Source organism: Rhododendron vialii, chromosome 4a (assembly GCF_030253575.1).
Source record: "Rhododendron vialii isolate Sample 1 chromosome 4a, ASM3025357v1".
NCBI classification, from domain to species: Eukaryota; Viridiplantae; Streptophyta; class Magnoliopsida; order Ericales; family Ericaceae; genus Rhododendron; species Rhododendron vialii.
Window position 1 is genome coordinate 12,072,401 of NC_080560.1, and position 17,235 is coordinate 12,089,635.

The following is a 17,235-nucleotide window of genomic DNA, read 5'->3' on the forward strand; positions in this document are numbered from 1 at the left end:
TTACATTCTACACATATTAAAAAATGATTGTGAAAATTTTATAACGGGAACATCAAGAGGATATGGACAAAGTTAATTATCAAACTACTAGACAACGACATTTCAACGAGGTTGGCATTCCTACACCTGTGCCCAATCAAACCCAAAGATAAGAAAAAGACATCCACCAAAAAGTTGATTAAACACTAAGGTAAACAAAAGGAAGGTAGTTAACTTTTCAACAGTGGAATCCAACTCAAACACCTCCTAAAATCCTCCATTGAATAATCACTGATGTTGAACAAAAGTCATTAATATCCTATTGGCTATCGTACTGTGATAACCCGAATTTTCATCCTAAGAGTTTGAAAAGTATTTTTCAAGTTTCCTTCATGAAATCCCATCGCCACGGTTATTCTTTGAATGATTTTCAACTCGATGGTGGGTTTTTGGATATTTTCCGAAAACGAAGACCGGATAACACGTCGACCAATCTTGACTGGTTTCACTGTCGGTGAGATATTGTCCAAATCTTGGTTTTCCCTTTTGTTTCCAATCTGCGCAGCCAACTCCTCCACCGTCCGCATGGGCTCGTTCTCCGGTCATCGTCGCCGTACGGCTGTCGTTCTCCTTTCGTTTCTGATTAGGCCCGCTCTATTGTCAGTGAGCCACCGTAGGCTGTGGCCGCTGACCTAGCCGCTGCCCCCTGTCGCAACTGCCGCCCTTGCCGCCTGCCGGTTTTGATGGATGGTGGATCAATGACTGCATCTGGATCAAGTTAAAGTGCAGTAGATGCAGAGAGATGTCTTCTTAGTCTTCTTAGTTTCTCCATGACTGTGCTTTGCTTTTGCATGTGGAGTTTAGTGCTCCCGCTGTCGTTGGGTCTATTTTTGGGGCCCCGGCTTCTGTTTTATTTTCTGTTTTTGTTGTGATTTGGGGTTCTTACCTTTTGCATGTATGCGTGGTAGCCGTGTGTGACCCGATCAGTCCTCCCTATCTTCTATTTGGTTCCGATAGGTCCCCCGGTGAAGTTTTTCCCTTCCCGTCCCGATCGGTCCTTTTCCTGTCTTCAGTTGGATTCGATCGATCGGTTCCCCCGGTGAAGTTTTCCCCTTACCGTCCCGATCGGTCCTTTCTCCTATTTCTCGGGTCTGTTGGTTGTAGTCACCGGTTATGTTTCACCTCACTCATGCACTTCCTTTAGTGGTGTCATTTCTTCGTTGTTTTTTTTCGCACATGGGCACTCTCACCCACATTTCACACTATCGCAAGCACTAGTCTCGTATTCTTCATCTGTTTCGGCCGTTGTTTAATGGGCGCATTCCGTTTTAGCTTTTGGTTGCGGTTTGGTTTGAGAAGGCTTTGGTATCGGATGTTGGGTTATTGCGGCTCGTTGAATAATTACTTGCTTACTGGAGGATGATTGGGTTATTGCGGTTCGTTGAATGGCTACTTGCTTACTGGAGTCTAATGATAGCTTTGGCTATGGAGGTTTATTGCAGCGTTTGTTTTTTTTCTTTCATATTTGTGATAAAACTGTTGTAATATTAATTATTTCCCTTTTCTTTGTATTATCATGTTTTATATAAATGAAGTTCTCTTTTATGTCAAAAAAAGAAAAAGAAAAGGGTATTTATAGAACAGGGGAATAGAAAAACATATTTCGGAAATAGGAGGTAGCTAAACTTTAAAAGATCGAAGAAGAAGGATACGCAGCAACCATGGCCGCCACTGCCATGGCCCATGCATGCACGCCTCTCTCTCTCTCTCTCTCTCTCTCTCTCTCTCTCTCTCTGTCTCTCTCTCTCTCTCAGGTGTTGCTCAATATAATTGTACGTGCGGTAGTTTATGATTCACGCGTCATGGATGAGTTGCGAATATACCTTGGTTGCATAGCTTATTTTTAATGTCTTGCGACTATGAAACGTTAAATTTGTGAAAATGGAAGGCTTGTACGGAAGCGTCTAGTGCATAATGAGCATAATTGGAAAGATGGAATTTCAATGATAAGCATGGGATATGTATTTTAAAGGAAAAAGAATGAAATGTATTACACATATCAAAAAAGAAATAAGGGCGTTAGATTTGGCACCCAAAATGTTAAAGGATATAGCCGGGTATCCTAGGGACTTGATATCATTTCTTGCCTATTGGGTCGCTCCCCAGATCAGTTACCGGTGATCCGCTCATGATAGATGCATCGTTCAATATGCGTATTTTCACAAATGTGGTTTAGTAGTTTCGAGCTTGAAAACTGACTTTTCCTCTCTTAAATAATTGTTATCATTTTCTTATGAGAATATCAAATTATTGTCTAGCTATTCCCCATGTTAATTATGTAACCTTGGTATGTCGTGATGCTCATTGGAATGGTTTTGTGTTTATGAAACTATTTCAGGATACAGGAGTAAAGTTGGCTAAGTGGTTATCGTGTGGTTAATATTTGGTGATTGTTGTGCTGCTGTTGAAATAAATAATAATATTCAAGATTGTAATAATTCAAAGTTGTTGTTATTTGGTGGTGCCGTAGTTGTGGGCCCTAATATTGTAATTTAACGACGGTAGGCGGGTATGCATTTCAATTGCACGTTGGACAGCTCTGTATGTATTTTTATGCACCTATTTATCTATTCATAAAATTGGTACTTTATAAAAGGATTTTACAGACATAGTAAAGGCCCAAGGTGATCCTCGAATCGCTGGCCGGTCACGAATTTTAAACTTATGGTTTTGTGTCATGACACGTACCGATTTTTCTCCTGAAATAGTACGTATCAGCACCGATTTGTATCTTGGTGCCATTTCGGATTATATATTTTTAGGTATTTTAATGTATTTATGTATTGAGGCGGTTTTGGGGACATCTAAAAAAATATCTAAAAAAACACCCCAAAGTTCCCGATCGAATTTCAATGATCCGAGCCGCTTAATGTAATCAGAACAAGATTTTAAGAGTACTCGCGAGAAATCAGCAAAAAGAATGACTGGGAAGGGCTTCATCTGAATAGTTTTTTATTGAACGGTTAAATAAAAAATTGCTCAAATCAAGCCATTTTCGGTATTTTTTTTTTGCCGATTTCTTGCAAGTACCCTTAAAATCACGTTCTGAACACATTGAGAAGCTCGGATTATCAAATTTTGATCGAAAACTAGATTGAGATTTGGGGTATTTTTTTTAGATGTTTTTTTAGGTGTACCGGAACCACCCCGTGTATCGGTATAGTTGCAAAACTTAAAATAGAGAAATAAAACAAATTCTAGCATTTTGATACACCTTAATACTAGTTCTTAAAACAAATTAAAATGATTAATATAAAATGGACTCAAAATTTTGTAAAAATATCTTTAAATTCATGCATAATATGGATTTCGTATCATAAAATTCCTTTAAAATACCTTAAAAGTGCATATTTAATTTTAAAAATATATAATTGTTTTTGTATCGGCCGATATCCGGAAAATGACTGGTACTGGCTGGTATAGGCCAGGTACGACTAGTACAGGCCGGTATTTTTGTCGATACGGAACACCAAGAGGTGTGTACCATTTTATGTCAGGTACCCAAGGAATTGATAACTATGCGTTGAACTTGCCATTATGCCATTGCTGCACACCTCATTGTTCCTACTTCCTAGCTAGCCACAAAAACACATACTCCAAAGTCCAATCTCCAAGTAGTACTGTTTTTCCAGATTGCAAAAAGTGTTGCCAAACTATAAGCTTAGAATTTGACTCAAAAGTAGCAGGACAAACCCAAGTGACTTTTACCACCATTGCATAATATTTTATCAGACCTTCCAAGAGAATTGGCAATGAAGCAGAAGATGGGATGAGGTTTCTTCTTCTGAATGACATAAAGGACACTCTGTTAAGCTACTATCAGCAATGAAATTCCAGGACACCAGCACTTACCTTGTGGCTATTTTATCTTGAACAGCTTGCCAAGCAAAATTTTTTGTAAAAGAGATTTTCCAAAAGCCCTTGTGCTTCGCCATTAATCCATTAACAAATTTCTTTTTAGAATTTGGCCAAAAATGGATGTAAACAACCTTCTGTCCCAATGCTTTGATCTTTACACTCAAAATTCAAAACCTGATGTAATTGGAATACCTAATCAAAACCCATGCCATAATCAATCCACCACCCTCAAAACAATTGAAAATTAAATTGCACTAGAGATGGAGAAGTCAAGAGAAATGGTTGGATATATGTTTAACGGCTAAGTCAAGAGAAATGGATGGATACAGTCGATTTGCCTTTGGTTTATTGAGAGTTCCATGTTTGTGAATTCTCAATCCAATAATTGTTTACACTAAACTCACCTGATTGATGACTTTTTCCTATCCCACAGCGCGTAAAGCATGATTCTTATCCGCACTTATGGCACCTTCGTAACGTTGAAGGAAAGTCAGCAGAGGAGCTATTCGAAGAAAATCACTCAGCTCTACGAGAACAGGCCGAGAATGCAGCCAAGCACGTGAGCAACAACTTGATAGTTGTGGCCATTCTCATCGGCACAATCAATTTCGCAGCCCTTTTTACCCTGCCCAGAGGCTTTGATCAAAACACGGGCATACCCATGCTTCTCAAAAGCAACAGGCAAGAAGTGCAGTTCTTCATGGCGTACATCGGGTTAGCTCTTTTCTTCGTTTTCCTCTCCCTAGCCAGGGCCGGCTCAAGACTTTCGGGGGCCGGAAGCGCACTTCGAAAATGAGACCATTATGCATTTTTCTATTCCTTCCGCCCCAATTTGTTTGTCCAATATTTGATTTTTACTTGTTCCAAAATGGTTATCCACTTTAAAAGACGGATCAAAGGCTACAAAATTCCCTTTTTGTCCCTTACCATATGAACTAAAGTAATTTTTTTCAAAAAGTTTGGAGGGCAACTTTTGGAAAGTTGATCATTTATCGGTGCAATGATTGTGTTCCCTTAAAAACTTGTATTTCGCAAATTGGACAAACAAATTGAGACAGAGGGAGTAGTATTAAAAGAAATCAAAATAGTAAATTTGAAACAAATAAAGAATATGTATTTGTTATGGAATACGCCTTATTTTTTTTCTTTTTTTTAATGCCTCAGTGTTTCTAATGAGTAATTTCACAATTTAGCCCTATTTTAATTGTGGCTTCTAAATTTCAATTGGGCTTATTTTGTGTAAATGAGACTAGTGCAATTTTTTTTGGACCACATATATATATATATATATAGGGATCCTAAAAACTTGGGACCCCTCGTTTTTAATTTTTTCCGGGGGCCGGAAGCACCGGCTTCCCCGGCCTTGGCTATAAGCCGGCTCTGTCCCTAGCGACTCTGATGTTAATCCAGCTGTCACAGTTTGACACCACCGATTTCCACGTAGCAATACCGGTCAAAACCGTTCTTTCTTGCATCACGATTATCCTCTCCACGGCTTCTCTGCCACCGCGTTTGGGCAAGGCTATATTCTTGAGGGTAAGTTAGGACCCTTCTTGGCCTCCTTTTTGATATTCTTCATGTTTCTCTTTACTATCGTGCTGGCCCTAATAATGATGGACACAAAGGTGTTGATATTCGATTACATGTACTATGCGATTCGCGATTGGCCTGTTTATAAAAACCTGGACATGTAGAATCAGTTTGTTTGTGAATTTATATTTTTATGTGTGTATATGGAGGTTGACACTTGCATACATAAAAGGAAAAAGAAAATTTTGAATAGAGACCAAAAAAAAAAATCGACTTAATTATTAAGGCAAAACACCCCTTAGTATATTTCCAATTAAATGACAATGTTTTTGGGTACCGGGTGCGTACCACGTAGCCGTGCCCATTTGGTGTCCGAGCAGCCAATCCGGGCCGTCCAAAAGTGTGTTGGACGACTCAGATTGAAACCCTCTCTCTCCTCTTTTCTCATCCCAACCCTCTCTCTCCTCTTTCTCTCTCTTTTTTCTCTCTCCAAATCCGAACTGTCCAAAACCGAAATGAACGGTCCGGATGCGCCGAGTGGGCACCAGGTGGTACCCGCCTGGCACCCAAAAATTTCTCCTTGTTTTCATGACAACGTCTTATTTTCATTTTGATTAAGTAGGCCCGTAGTATCCATCGGCTGAAATTTTTTTAAACTAGCCATGCTGTTGCCCTGGACTTGGCTTATATTCATTCATCTTGTTGAGCGTTGGGCTCGAACCTAGTAATTTACCCAATTGAGAGCCCATTGCCCAACAAGATCCTCCAAATTATTGAAAAATAAGTCTGAGTCTTGTTGAAAAATAATTCAAATTATATTGAAAGTTCATATAAGTTTTAAGGAAAATACTAGAATACACATTCCTTATTTGGGTGTGTATCATATGCACCCCCGGATTGAAAACCTCCTTTGTGGAAACTTGACAAAAGAAACCTCAGCAAATGATGCGGCAGACATCTTTCAGATCTGCTGGCCGATATGGAAAGCCAGGAACTCCTTTGTTTTCTCCGGAAAATATCCAAACCCAAGTGATGTGATTGAGAAAGCCAAAGCTGCATGCAGAGACTATCTTGCAGCGCTATTCAAAGGCCCCAATATCATCAATCCTCCAAAAGCTAGCAGAGCTTCTCATTGGTCGCCCCCCCCCCCCCCACCTGATGTGGTTAAATTTAATTCTGATGGAGCTTTTAAATCCTCCAGCAGCTTGGCTGCATTTGGCGTTATCGCCAAAGACTGTGGTGGATCCGCTCTTGTTTGGCGTATGGGTAAAATTGTTGCCCATTCAGCAATTGTTATTGAAGCTTGGGCCCTTCGCATAGCTTGTAGTACAACAGTGGAGATGGATTATAACGAAGTAATCTTTGAATCAGACTGTCTAGCACTTATAAACTGCTTTAAGGATGGAAAGCCTCCATGTCCGTGGGAAACCATGTCCGTGGGAAATCAGAACAATTGTGGATGACATCAGATCTTGGGCAAAAACTAGGAAATGGTCTTTCGTTTGGTGTAGTAGGGACATTGATACAGTTGCTCATGGTTTGGCAGCATTTTGTGCTGATAGGTTTTTTGTTTTCCAAGCAGGATGTTTACCGCCTGCTGTGGAAGTTTTGGTTTCCAAAGATGTAAATCATTCATGAGTTTCTATAATATCGTGATCCTTTCCAAAAAAAAAAAATGCACCCCCAAAATATTATGAATTATAAAGAATATGTTACGCATCGTATTACTAAAAAGTTACGAATCGTATAAAGGTTACGAGATATACCAAAATGTTATGAATCATAATTAAAATATTACGAATCGTACTGCTGAAAAGTTATGAATGATCTAGAACAAAAGTCATGAAACACGCTAAAATATTATGAATGAACTATAAAATAGGTGCATATGGAACACCCTTTTAAGGGGTGTGTATTGTAGAGTTTCTCAAGTTTTAAATCCTTGTTCTGTATGGACTAGACAAGTATTTTGGGACAGAGGGAGTAATATTTCTGTAAAAGTTAATGGCATTATTTTTGAGTTCATAGCATTTCTCTGTTATGAGTTTTTATCTTGATGTTTTGAGTTAGGAAAAGTTTTTTTTTTTTTTATAATAATTTTGCAAAGGATAATGAATTGCTATACTAAGTTGAATCTTTAAGAAAATATTAGTATAAATTCATACATATTGTTATCAATTGCTACTAAAAGTGTATGAATTCAAGCAATTTATAACTGTGCATATTTTACACATACCAGTAGATCTGTGAATTATATTATTTTCCTATGATACTTGTGAGTGATAAATAAGTGTCATGTGTGAGCATCATGACACATTGACTCCAATTCCAAGGTGATAGACAACTAAATAGGAAAATTTAAGTACATGCACCCCCATTTGAAGGGAAGTGCTACAATACACACTCTTTATTTGGGTGTGTATCATATGCACCCTTATTAAAACACACTAAAATGTTATGATTCTCAAAATGTTATGAATCTATTGCTAAAAAGTTACGAATCATATTGATAAAAAGTTACGAATTTTTAGTATAAAAGTTACGATACGAAATAAAATGTTATGAATGACCGGTCCTATAAGGAATTTTTTATGAGGTGGCACAATATGAACCACACAATAAGTGCATATAGTACACACCTTAAAGAGTTGTGTATTGAAGACTTTCCCCCATTTGAAAGCTAAAACGTACCATTTGAAACCATACATGGTAAATTTTGTAGGCACACAGCTTTTTTATCGTTCTTGTTGCACACGAGGGCGAAATATTGTTTCACTTTCTTAGTTTGAGTAATATGTACTCTCACATTAATTATATCACAACAAAATAACTTTCCTATTCGAAATTCATTATGAGACGGCCGGGGATAAGGTCAACAAATTCTTATAAAGTAGTTCATGAAACAAATGTTTTCCGGTACTGAAGCAAAATTTCATAAGAACCTTAACAACACTTAGACATTGATGACTAACCATCACGACTTCCCAAGGGAGGCGCACCATGCCCTCCTGTACCCATGCGAAGAATAATTGTAATGGCTGGATTACGAAAGAAATCTTTTTTGATAAGTATTCGTAGATATGACAAAAGAGTTGCAATCCTCAGAAACTGATATGACGTGAAGACATTCGATTCATTCAACAACACAAGGAGGGAATAACCACAATTCAAAATGGAAGAAGCTACACACCTCATCGATATCTTCAAATGGAATTACCACCTGCCAAATGGAAACAAAATGCACACACTAAGTCCTAAATTTCATGCACCATATAGGCAGTTAACATAGGCTATAACAAAGCGCAGATAACTAATCACTAATATGTTTTTCCTCCTTCCCAGAATTAGAGAAGGTGCAGGAGGTAAAGAAACTCACAAAAAATAAAGGGAAAAAATTCGAAATGGTCCTTGTAATTTAGTGTTTGTGTCAACTTGGTCCCTACAGTTTGAATTGACTCGATTTACACTCTGTAGTTTTCATTTTGTTTCAACTTGGTCCAATTACTAACTGTTGTTAGACTCTGTTAATCCTAGACACGAATGAGCCCCTTTTGTAGGGTTAAAATTGTAATCTGTCATTCACCTCTTACCCTAATATACATCTGAACCAAAACACAGAGCCTCATTGTTCCCTTATCCATTTTTTGTCACGGCTTCTATTCTCCATTTGTCACGCCAGGGATTTTGGGTTTGACCGAAACATGTCTTGTTCGCCTTCGGGGGGAAGGAGTGAGAGGGATTAAGGCCTGAATAAGTGATCTTATTCCTATAGATTGCGACGTGGTTCTTGAAAAGAAAGAAAAAATGAGGAGTTTTGTGTTCTATAAAAGGGGTTTAGCTATTTTTGAAAAATGTTTGAATTTTAGAAAATGAAGTGGATTTTATTTTAAAAAGGAACCGAGCTTTCATCAAGCTGCCTACATATCTCCGGGTAAAGGAGAATCAAATCCGGCCAAAGTTTGGGTCACAAAAGGAGTTTAGAAAAAAACTTAGAGTCTCCACCAAGTATAGAGTTTAGGGGTGTCTGGTCATCTCTTGAATATCGGAAAAATAATTCAAGTATTTTAGAAAAAAGAACACGAGCCAAAGAACCCGATTTTTGGAAAAAAGTAACTCCGTTTTGTTTTTTAGGAAAAGATTTTAGATTTGCGAGGTTAATGAAGAAATGGTTCGGTAATTCACTAGAAAAGGAACCCATTTGTGTCTAGGGTTAACGGAGGCTAACGACAGTTAGTAATTGGACCAAGTTGAAACAAAATGAAAACTACAGAGTGTAAATCAAGCCAATTCAAATTGTAGGCATCAAATTGACATAACCACTAAACTACAGGAATCATTTCGGTTTTTTTTCCAAAAATAAATTACGCAGTAGTATTCAACGAAGATGTTTTGAAGATCACAAAAGGAATAGGAGTGATTTCATCATCATTTGAAAACGCTACGAATTACAACTCACAAAAAAAAAATTACGCAGTAGTATTCAACGAAGTTGTTTTGAAGATCATTAAAGGAATAGGAGTGATTTCATCATCATTTGAAAACGCTGCGAATTACAACTCACAAAAAATAAATTACGCAGTAGTATTCAACAAAGTTGTTTTGAAGATCACAAAAGGAATATGATTGATTTCATCATCATTTGAAAATGCTACGAATTCCAAAATTTGAAAATTGGGTTAGTCAACTCAAATTTTTTGAAATAATATAAGGAGTTAACCGATCAAACGGATGCGGATCCCAAAAAAAAATAAAAATAAAACGGATAGATATAACGTATGTTATCGTTTAGAAATATCAGTGATGTTTGATGACTGATGGGGGTATAGTTTCAATTCTCAGGCCCTGTTCAGCTGTACGGAAATGAAGGAAAAATCAACTTTTCTGTAATTTGTTGTGTGTAGAACCCACAACGTCAACTTTTTCACCCAGAAATACTGTCCTGCAAAATAGGTCTTGCCAAAATGAAGAAATTCTTATTTTCCTGCAAGATGTCTTGTAAACAGAATTAATATACGCAGGAAAATAAATTTTATTTTCTTTTACTTCACCTCACTTCACTTTTTCTGGGAACCAATTTTTCACACAGTATTCTCGACAATTGAACGGAGCTTTTAAGGAATCATATGGAGACTAATAATTCTTTAAATAGTAGTGTGTGTGTGTGTGTATATATATATATATATATATATATATATATATATATATATATACAGTCCGGATCCAATGAGAGATCCCGCACGGTGCTACTGTGCGGGACTCTCATTTCCCGATCGAATTGCGACGATCCGAGCCGCTCAAAGTGATCAGAACGTGATTTTAAGGGTACTCGCGAGAAATCAGAAAAAAAATGATTGGGAAGGGGTTGATCCGAACAGTTTTTTATTGAACGGTTCAATAAAAAACTGCTCGAATCAAACCCTTTCTGATCATTTTTTTTGCTGATTTCTCGCGGGTACTCTTAAAATCACGTTCTGCACACTTTGAGCTGCTCGGATCGTCGCAATTCGATTGGAAAATGGGAGTCCCGCACCGTAAGGCTTTAAGAGATCCCTCATTGGATCCGGACTGTATATATATGTATATATATATATATATATATATATAGTTTTTCTCGTAATTTTCAATTTCTGCATGTATTCCTGATTCTCGACTCTCCGTTCTCCGTCAATGAAGACTCTCTCTCTCTCTCTCTTTCGCTTGCTCTCTCTGTGGTACATTGACACACTAGTACTGTTTCAACCTTACAAGGGTATAAATCTCACGGATGAAATTAAGTGGTAAATTTGTTTATAATGAGTTTATCGAAACTCTTAAAGAACTTGGCGACTTGTGTTTCAGACTAGAGGATTCACTCATCGTATATTAATTTATAATTCTGAAGATAAATTTATGATCATTCATGAACAACTTGGGCACTGTGTTTCAAACTTGCAGTCATAAATTTATTATGGTAGATTCAGAATTTTTATCGTTACTCATTTATACGGAATTTTACAATATTGTTTTTACAAGGAAATTTTACAATTTTTTTTTTTACATTAAATTGTGTTATGAAATTCTACATATCTACGTTTTCAATAAACTTCTTTGATTAGTTTTTGATGAGTTGTGTGTTTTTATGTTATTTTTGATAGATTTTTTTTTTGTTTTAGGGTTTTTTTATTTTCTATGTATAGTTTAATTTAAGATTTTATGGGAGAGAGCATTAATTGATGAGAAGATTAGGAGAGATGAAAGGATAGTGATCATGAGATTTCTCAGAAGATAGGACCTGTTTCAATGAGATAGGTGGCGAGCGCTAGCTGATGGATCTCATCCATTGGCTACGTCGATACTGTCCCTTCGGTAATCTTTCTTCATGATGCATTGGTGTTTCTTTCGAGGGATGTCTCCTTGTTGAGATGTCAACTCGTCACTTGTTTCAATGAGATAGGCATGCGGCAAGCGCAAGCCGATGGATCTCTATTGGTTACGTACGGCATTGTCCCTTCGAAAATCTTACTTGGTGTTCCCTTTGGGGGTTACCTCCTTGTTGAGAGAAAAACTCGTCGTCTGTTTCAATGAGATAGGCGATAAGCGCCAGCCGACGTGTCACCATTGGCTACGACACTGTCCCTTCAAAAATCTTCCTTGGTGTTCCCTTTGGGGGATGTATGCCCCCTTATTGAGAGGTAAGCTCGTCGCAAGAAATTCTCTTACAGTAACTACGAGTCTACGACTACTTGCTAAGGATCTCTAGAATATAGGACTAGGAACCACAATTCTAAATTAACAAATTCTCTTACTGTACATTGTGAGGTGGTTTATGATATCTATTTTTTATATTTCAAGTTGTAAGAGGAGTTGAAGTCTGGAGACTTTAAGAGCATCTCTAGCCTTCATCCATATTTTTCCTCAAATTTGAGTTAAATTTTGGGTAAAAATCCATTTTGGGTAGATACATCTCCAACCATCAAACCCAAATTTTACACATCTTCCTCTTTCTCTCTCTCTAACTAGCCGTTGGAGAAATGGATCAAGGCAAAAGTTGTCTCAGATTTGGGCAAAAAAATGGATAAAACCCAAAATGGGGAAGGATTTGGGTCAAAGATTGGAGAGAAATTTTTATGGTTTTTGCCCCATTTTTAAATTTGAGTCTTAAAATGGAACAAGGCTGGAGATGCTCTAATAACTTTCCACAACCCTTCTTTTAGCCTTTTGATTTATCATCATGATATATAGACGGTCTTTCCATGCAACAAAGAACAAACTAAAAGCGTGAAAGGGGATCGCCTCGTCTACTGGAAGGAAATTCGTCTCTGGTATTAGCATTGCGGTATGGCAATGCTAACACCAGAGACGACACAACTCATAATCAACTCAATCCATGCATATATAAAGTGTTAGAATTAATCAAAATAAAGGAGGTACGTATATATATCTGCAAGGAACAAAGACCAGGACACTTTGTCGTAAGTTTTCTCCAAATCAATTTTAAAGATCATTAATTCCGCCTTAATTTCCTACCCTTCTTCGATCTGACGGTATATATGAAGGATTTCCTTAGTGATGGATGATATTTTAATGGTATCGTTTTGTGGATCTCCTAGGGATAAAGTTACTTTGGCGAGGACATATGATATATGGTACTGAAGGAGGGGCATGATTCTAGGCTTAGCTACTACTCCCTCCGTCCCTTTTTTTTTTGTCCAGTATTTTATTTTGGGCTGTCCCTTAATAAGTGTCCATTTTGTAAAGTTAGGGGGTAAAAGTTGGTGTATTGTCTATTTTGTCCCTGAAAGTAGATTTTATTTTGAAAAGTTAGTGAGTAAAAATGTAATGATAATGGGTAAGTAGGGAAAGTGGAGGAAAAAGTTGATGTGAAAGGTGTAATGATGATGTCTTTTTAATAAGTTGGAATTACGAAGCAGGACACTTAAAAAGGGACGGAGGGAGTAAAATTTTTGTGATGGCCATTGCAAAGACTTACAATTGATTACTAAAATCTTTTTTTTTTTTTTTTTGTTGTGAGAACAAATTACGATAAAAAGTAGCTTGTAATTGTATATATCCCATCAGGTCCAGGAGCTTTAATTGGATCTGTGTTTTTTTTTTTTCCAGAAATGATCTGTTCTATACTCCTTTCATTCCAAATTGTTTGTCCGGTTTGTAAAACGGAGTTTTAAAAATAATTTAATATTTTTAAGAAAAAAATTCAAACTTTTTGCACAAATTAAAAGAGCTCATTAATATCTAGTAATTTGTTGAAAAAATTTTGATTTTTTTTAAAATTATATTATTTATTAAATTTCGTTTTGCGAACCGTACAAATATTTTGGAATGGAGGTAGTACATGCTATTCCAGACCTCAACATTAGACACAGGATTGCACTGAACAAACTCAACTTTTATTGATTTCTAACACATATACACATACAAAATTACACCTCTCACAGTCACACATCACAACTCTGTTTCTCACATTCACAGGTGGCGGGAGAGTCCCCACAGGGCTCCCTAATTCTCTCTTCCTCTCTGCTCTATCTCTTTCACTTCCCACCCTTAAACACTGCTAATAATACACACAGTCACACACACATATCTATGGAAGTCAGTGGTGTCACACCACTGTGTGAAAACTCCAAAGTGAACACCGGCGGCCGAAGCAAAGTTCCATTATGCTGCTTCTTCTTTCAAGCCAACACATCACATGGGCGGCTGGCTAGTCACATCCCCCCATTTCACTAAGTTTAATATTTCAACATCTTTGAGACCAAAAAATTTATTTCTGACCGCGTATATTATTATAATTAGTTTTTTCGCTCGGCAATAATAATATTATTATTAGTTATGAGCTCTTTTTCGAGGATTTGAAGATTGCGTGTGAATTTTTTCTCCTGGGATCTTTGAATACATTCGATCGATCCCTGTCTATCTTTTCTTCTGAAAAAGATAGCCTTTTTCAGGCCAGTTAAGGAAAGAGAGATAAAAAAATGTCACTTCCTATCTAGGAATTAGTCATAAGTTCCTCGATAATTTTAGGATCCGGCATCTCTCCATGTGATTGCAAAGAAACGTGTGTGGTTCAATCTTGATAATCAATGATTCAGATTTGTTAAAATTTTTATCGGTAAAAATACATTCTTACAGGTACGAATATGAAAACAAATTTGGATCATTAAAAATACCATCCGACGGTTGCGATCACTTGGACCGCACCTCTGCAATCCAAACAAGCCAGATTCTAATTTTAAGGTGATGAGCCAAAAGGGAAACAAACAATTTAGATTTGTTCAAATTAATACTTGGGCTTTTTCCACTTTCTCAATATTCTAGCTATTTGGGTGCATGTCACAGCTGGTTCTCATTTTGCATTCTTCAATTATATTCGAAACAAAAGACTAAAATATGCCACTGATATTTCATCCAATGACTATGTACCATTTATTATTACAACCCGTAGTAGAATACATGAATCAAAATTACATCATACGGGAAACAAGTTCACAATCACTATATGAGCTAATCAAACTTTTTTTTTGAACGGCAAAGTAGCAATTTATTAGGGAAAAGAGGGAAAGTTTCCAACCAAAAATTGGAAACACAGTAAAGGGACGAAGCCCAATACAACACCTAAGGACCAAAAGTGCCTAGATAAAGCAATAAACAGCACAAACCCTAAAAGGCCTAAAAGCCCAAATACAACAATAGAAGCATAGAGCAAAAGAAAACCCAAAACCTAACCCTACATAGTCGCTGCTGACCGCATCAGATAGAACCACCACCACTGTCGCCAAAAAATCACCCTCGACATCCACCAAGCCACCATAGGCCACCCACGGTAGTGAAAATCGAAACCCAGAGCAAAACCAAACTGCTGCGGACGCTGCACCATGCTGTTTGGCGAGAATCGAGCCACCCAACGACGGCCACGACGGGAGCCAACGCTAGACGCTCCATCCAAGCCCGAAAGAACCCTAGCCGTTAAGCAAAATAAGATAGCCTAGCAGCAAACTCCAACCGGGAACCACGGGTAGACTAACGACCGAGATACGAGAGCAAGCATAGGAGGGGAGGAGGTCGGAAAATAAAAGATTGGAGATGGAGAAGACGAAAGAAATGAAGACAAACCAAAGCTGGATCTTCGGATCGGAACCCTTGATGTGAGCCTCCAAGGGGAGAGGAAGAGTGAGATAGAAGAGACCGGATCTTATCAATACCACTTACTGGCAACCGAGAAACCCCAATGATGATCCGCCGGCTGAAATTAGCACACATAAGACGGATTTGGAGAAGCCCACCCGTAGTCAGTCACAGGCATCAGCCAAAACCCCGCAGAGCATCGCCACCATCCGCCGAACCGGAACCCAAAAATAGCAAGAGAAAGCAAACCCAAAGACCAAGCTGCTAGCTGCCATCAAGGATCGTCGTCGCCACCGCCATCTCGCTACATAGCCATTCGTTTTGAGAATAACAAAAAACAGCGATAAAAGGAATCGGAGAGGGAGAAGGTGGAGAAAGCGGAAAGGGAAGGAAAGAGTGAGAGAGAGGTAGAGAGAGGAGGAGGAGAGGAGGTCGGGGGGAGGAGGGGAGAGGTAGTGCCTCCCCCCCCCGGCGGCGGGTTAGAGGTGAAGACGAAAAGTTTAGAGAGAGAGAGAGAGAGAGAGAGAGAGAGAGAGAGAGAGAGAGAGAGAGAGAGAGAGAGATGAGCTAATCCAACTAATGGTTCGATAACTTTGATTAAGGATAGAAATAATCCAAACAAATACAAGAGAAATAATATACACATGTAGGTGGAAAGATTTAAACTCTTGATCGACCTCTTAGCTAGTGAGATGCAGAAGTTTGGCAAATTGAGGTATGCAGCCACAATTGGTCCAATGACTACCAATTGTAATACACACATTCCAAGAAAGAGCACTATGGTCACAAGGTCATGATCTTTTCTTCCACTTATACTTCAAACATATAACAGATTTATAATCTATTTTGCATATACCATGCTAACACTTTCAACTATTCACAATCTATTTTGGATAGAATACAAATCTGCACATTACATTTTGTAATCTATATAGGAAAAAAAAAGAGAGCTCCCAAACACCCCACTATCCAATATCTGGCCAAAAAAGATTTTGTGAATCCAATCAATGTGAGCTCTTGAGGAAGATATGCTTGTTAGCCTTAGAGTAATTTTTATTTGTTGAGCGACCCTGCCCCCTCACGTCAAACACACAAGTCTCTTATCCATTTTCATTCAATTTTGCGACCGCCAATTTTAGACGAAATCGATCAGATGACCATAATGATTGCGCGTATATTGACCAAAACAGAGAGAGAGAGAGAGAGAGAGAGAGAGATATATATATATATATATATATATATATAAGGAATGACTCTATGAAATAAGAGTGAAGAAATATTGTATTGAATTCAATAATAAACTATACAATGAGGTTCTTAGTTATACAAGGTGAGGAAGCCTAACTATGGAAAAAGAATCAATCTAATTACAATCAAATCATAATAAATTATAATAATAATAGATCAAGATAATCATATAATACCATAATCATATCATATCAAGATATGATTACGATATTATATGTTTTGATATTCTAACATCTCCCCTCAAACTCAAGGTGGTAGTGCAGACACCAGCTTGAGTTTGGATACCAAGTCATGAAAACGTCTAGGAGGATGAGCCTTTGTAAAGATATCCACAATCTGATCAGATGAGGAAACTGAGAGAAGGCGAACGCTACACTGAATGACATGTTTTCAAATAAAGTGACAGTCGATCTCAATATGTTTGGTGCGATCATAAAA

General features: G+C 37.7%; 1 protein-coding gene across 1 annotated transcript in view; it reads left to right on the plus strand.

Annotated features, from left to right (window-relative positions):
• LOC131321791 (ankyrin repeat-containing protein ITN1-like) overlaps positions 1 to 5,442 on the plus strand; it is a 38,852-nt gene extending 33,410 nt beyond the window's left edge. The window contains exons 5-6 of the mRNA XM_058352741.1: positions 4,331 to 4,627; positions 5,272 to 5,442. Of these exons, the coding sequence (XP_058208724.1) occupies positions 4,331 to 4,627; positions 5,272 to 5,442 (468 nt within the window). The remainder of the gene's footprint in view (positions 1 to 4,330; positions 4,628 to 5,271) is intronic.
• The last annotated feature ends 11,793 nt before the right edge of the window (positions 5,443 to 17,235 follow it).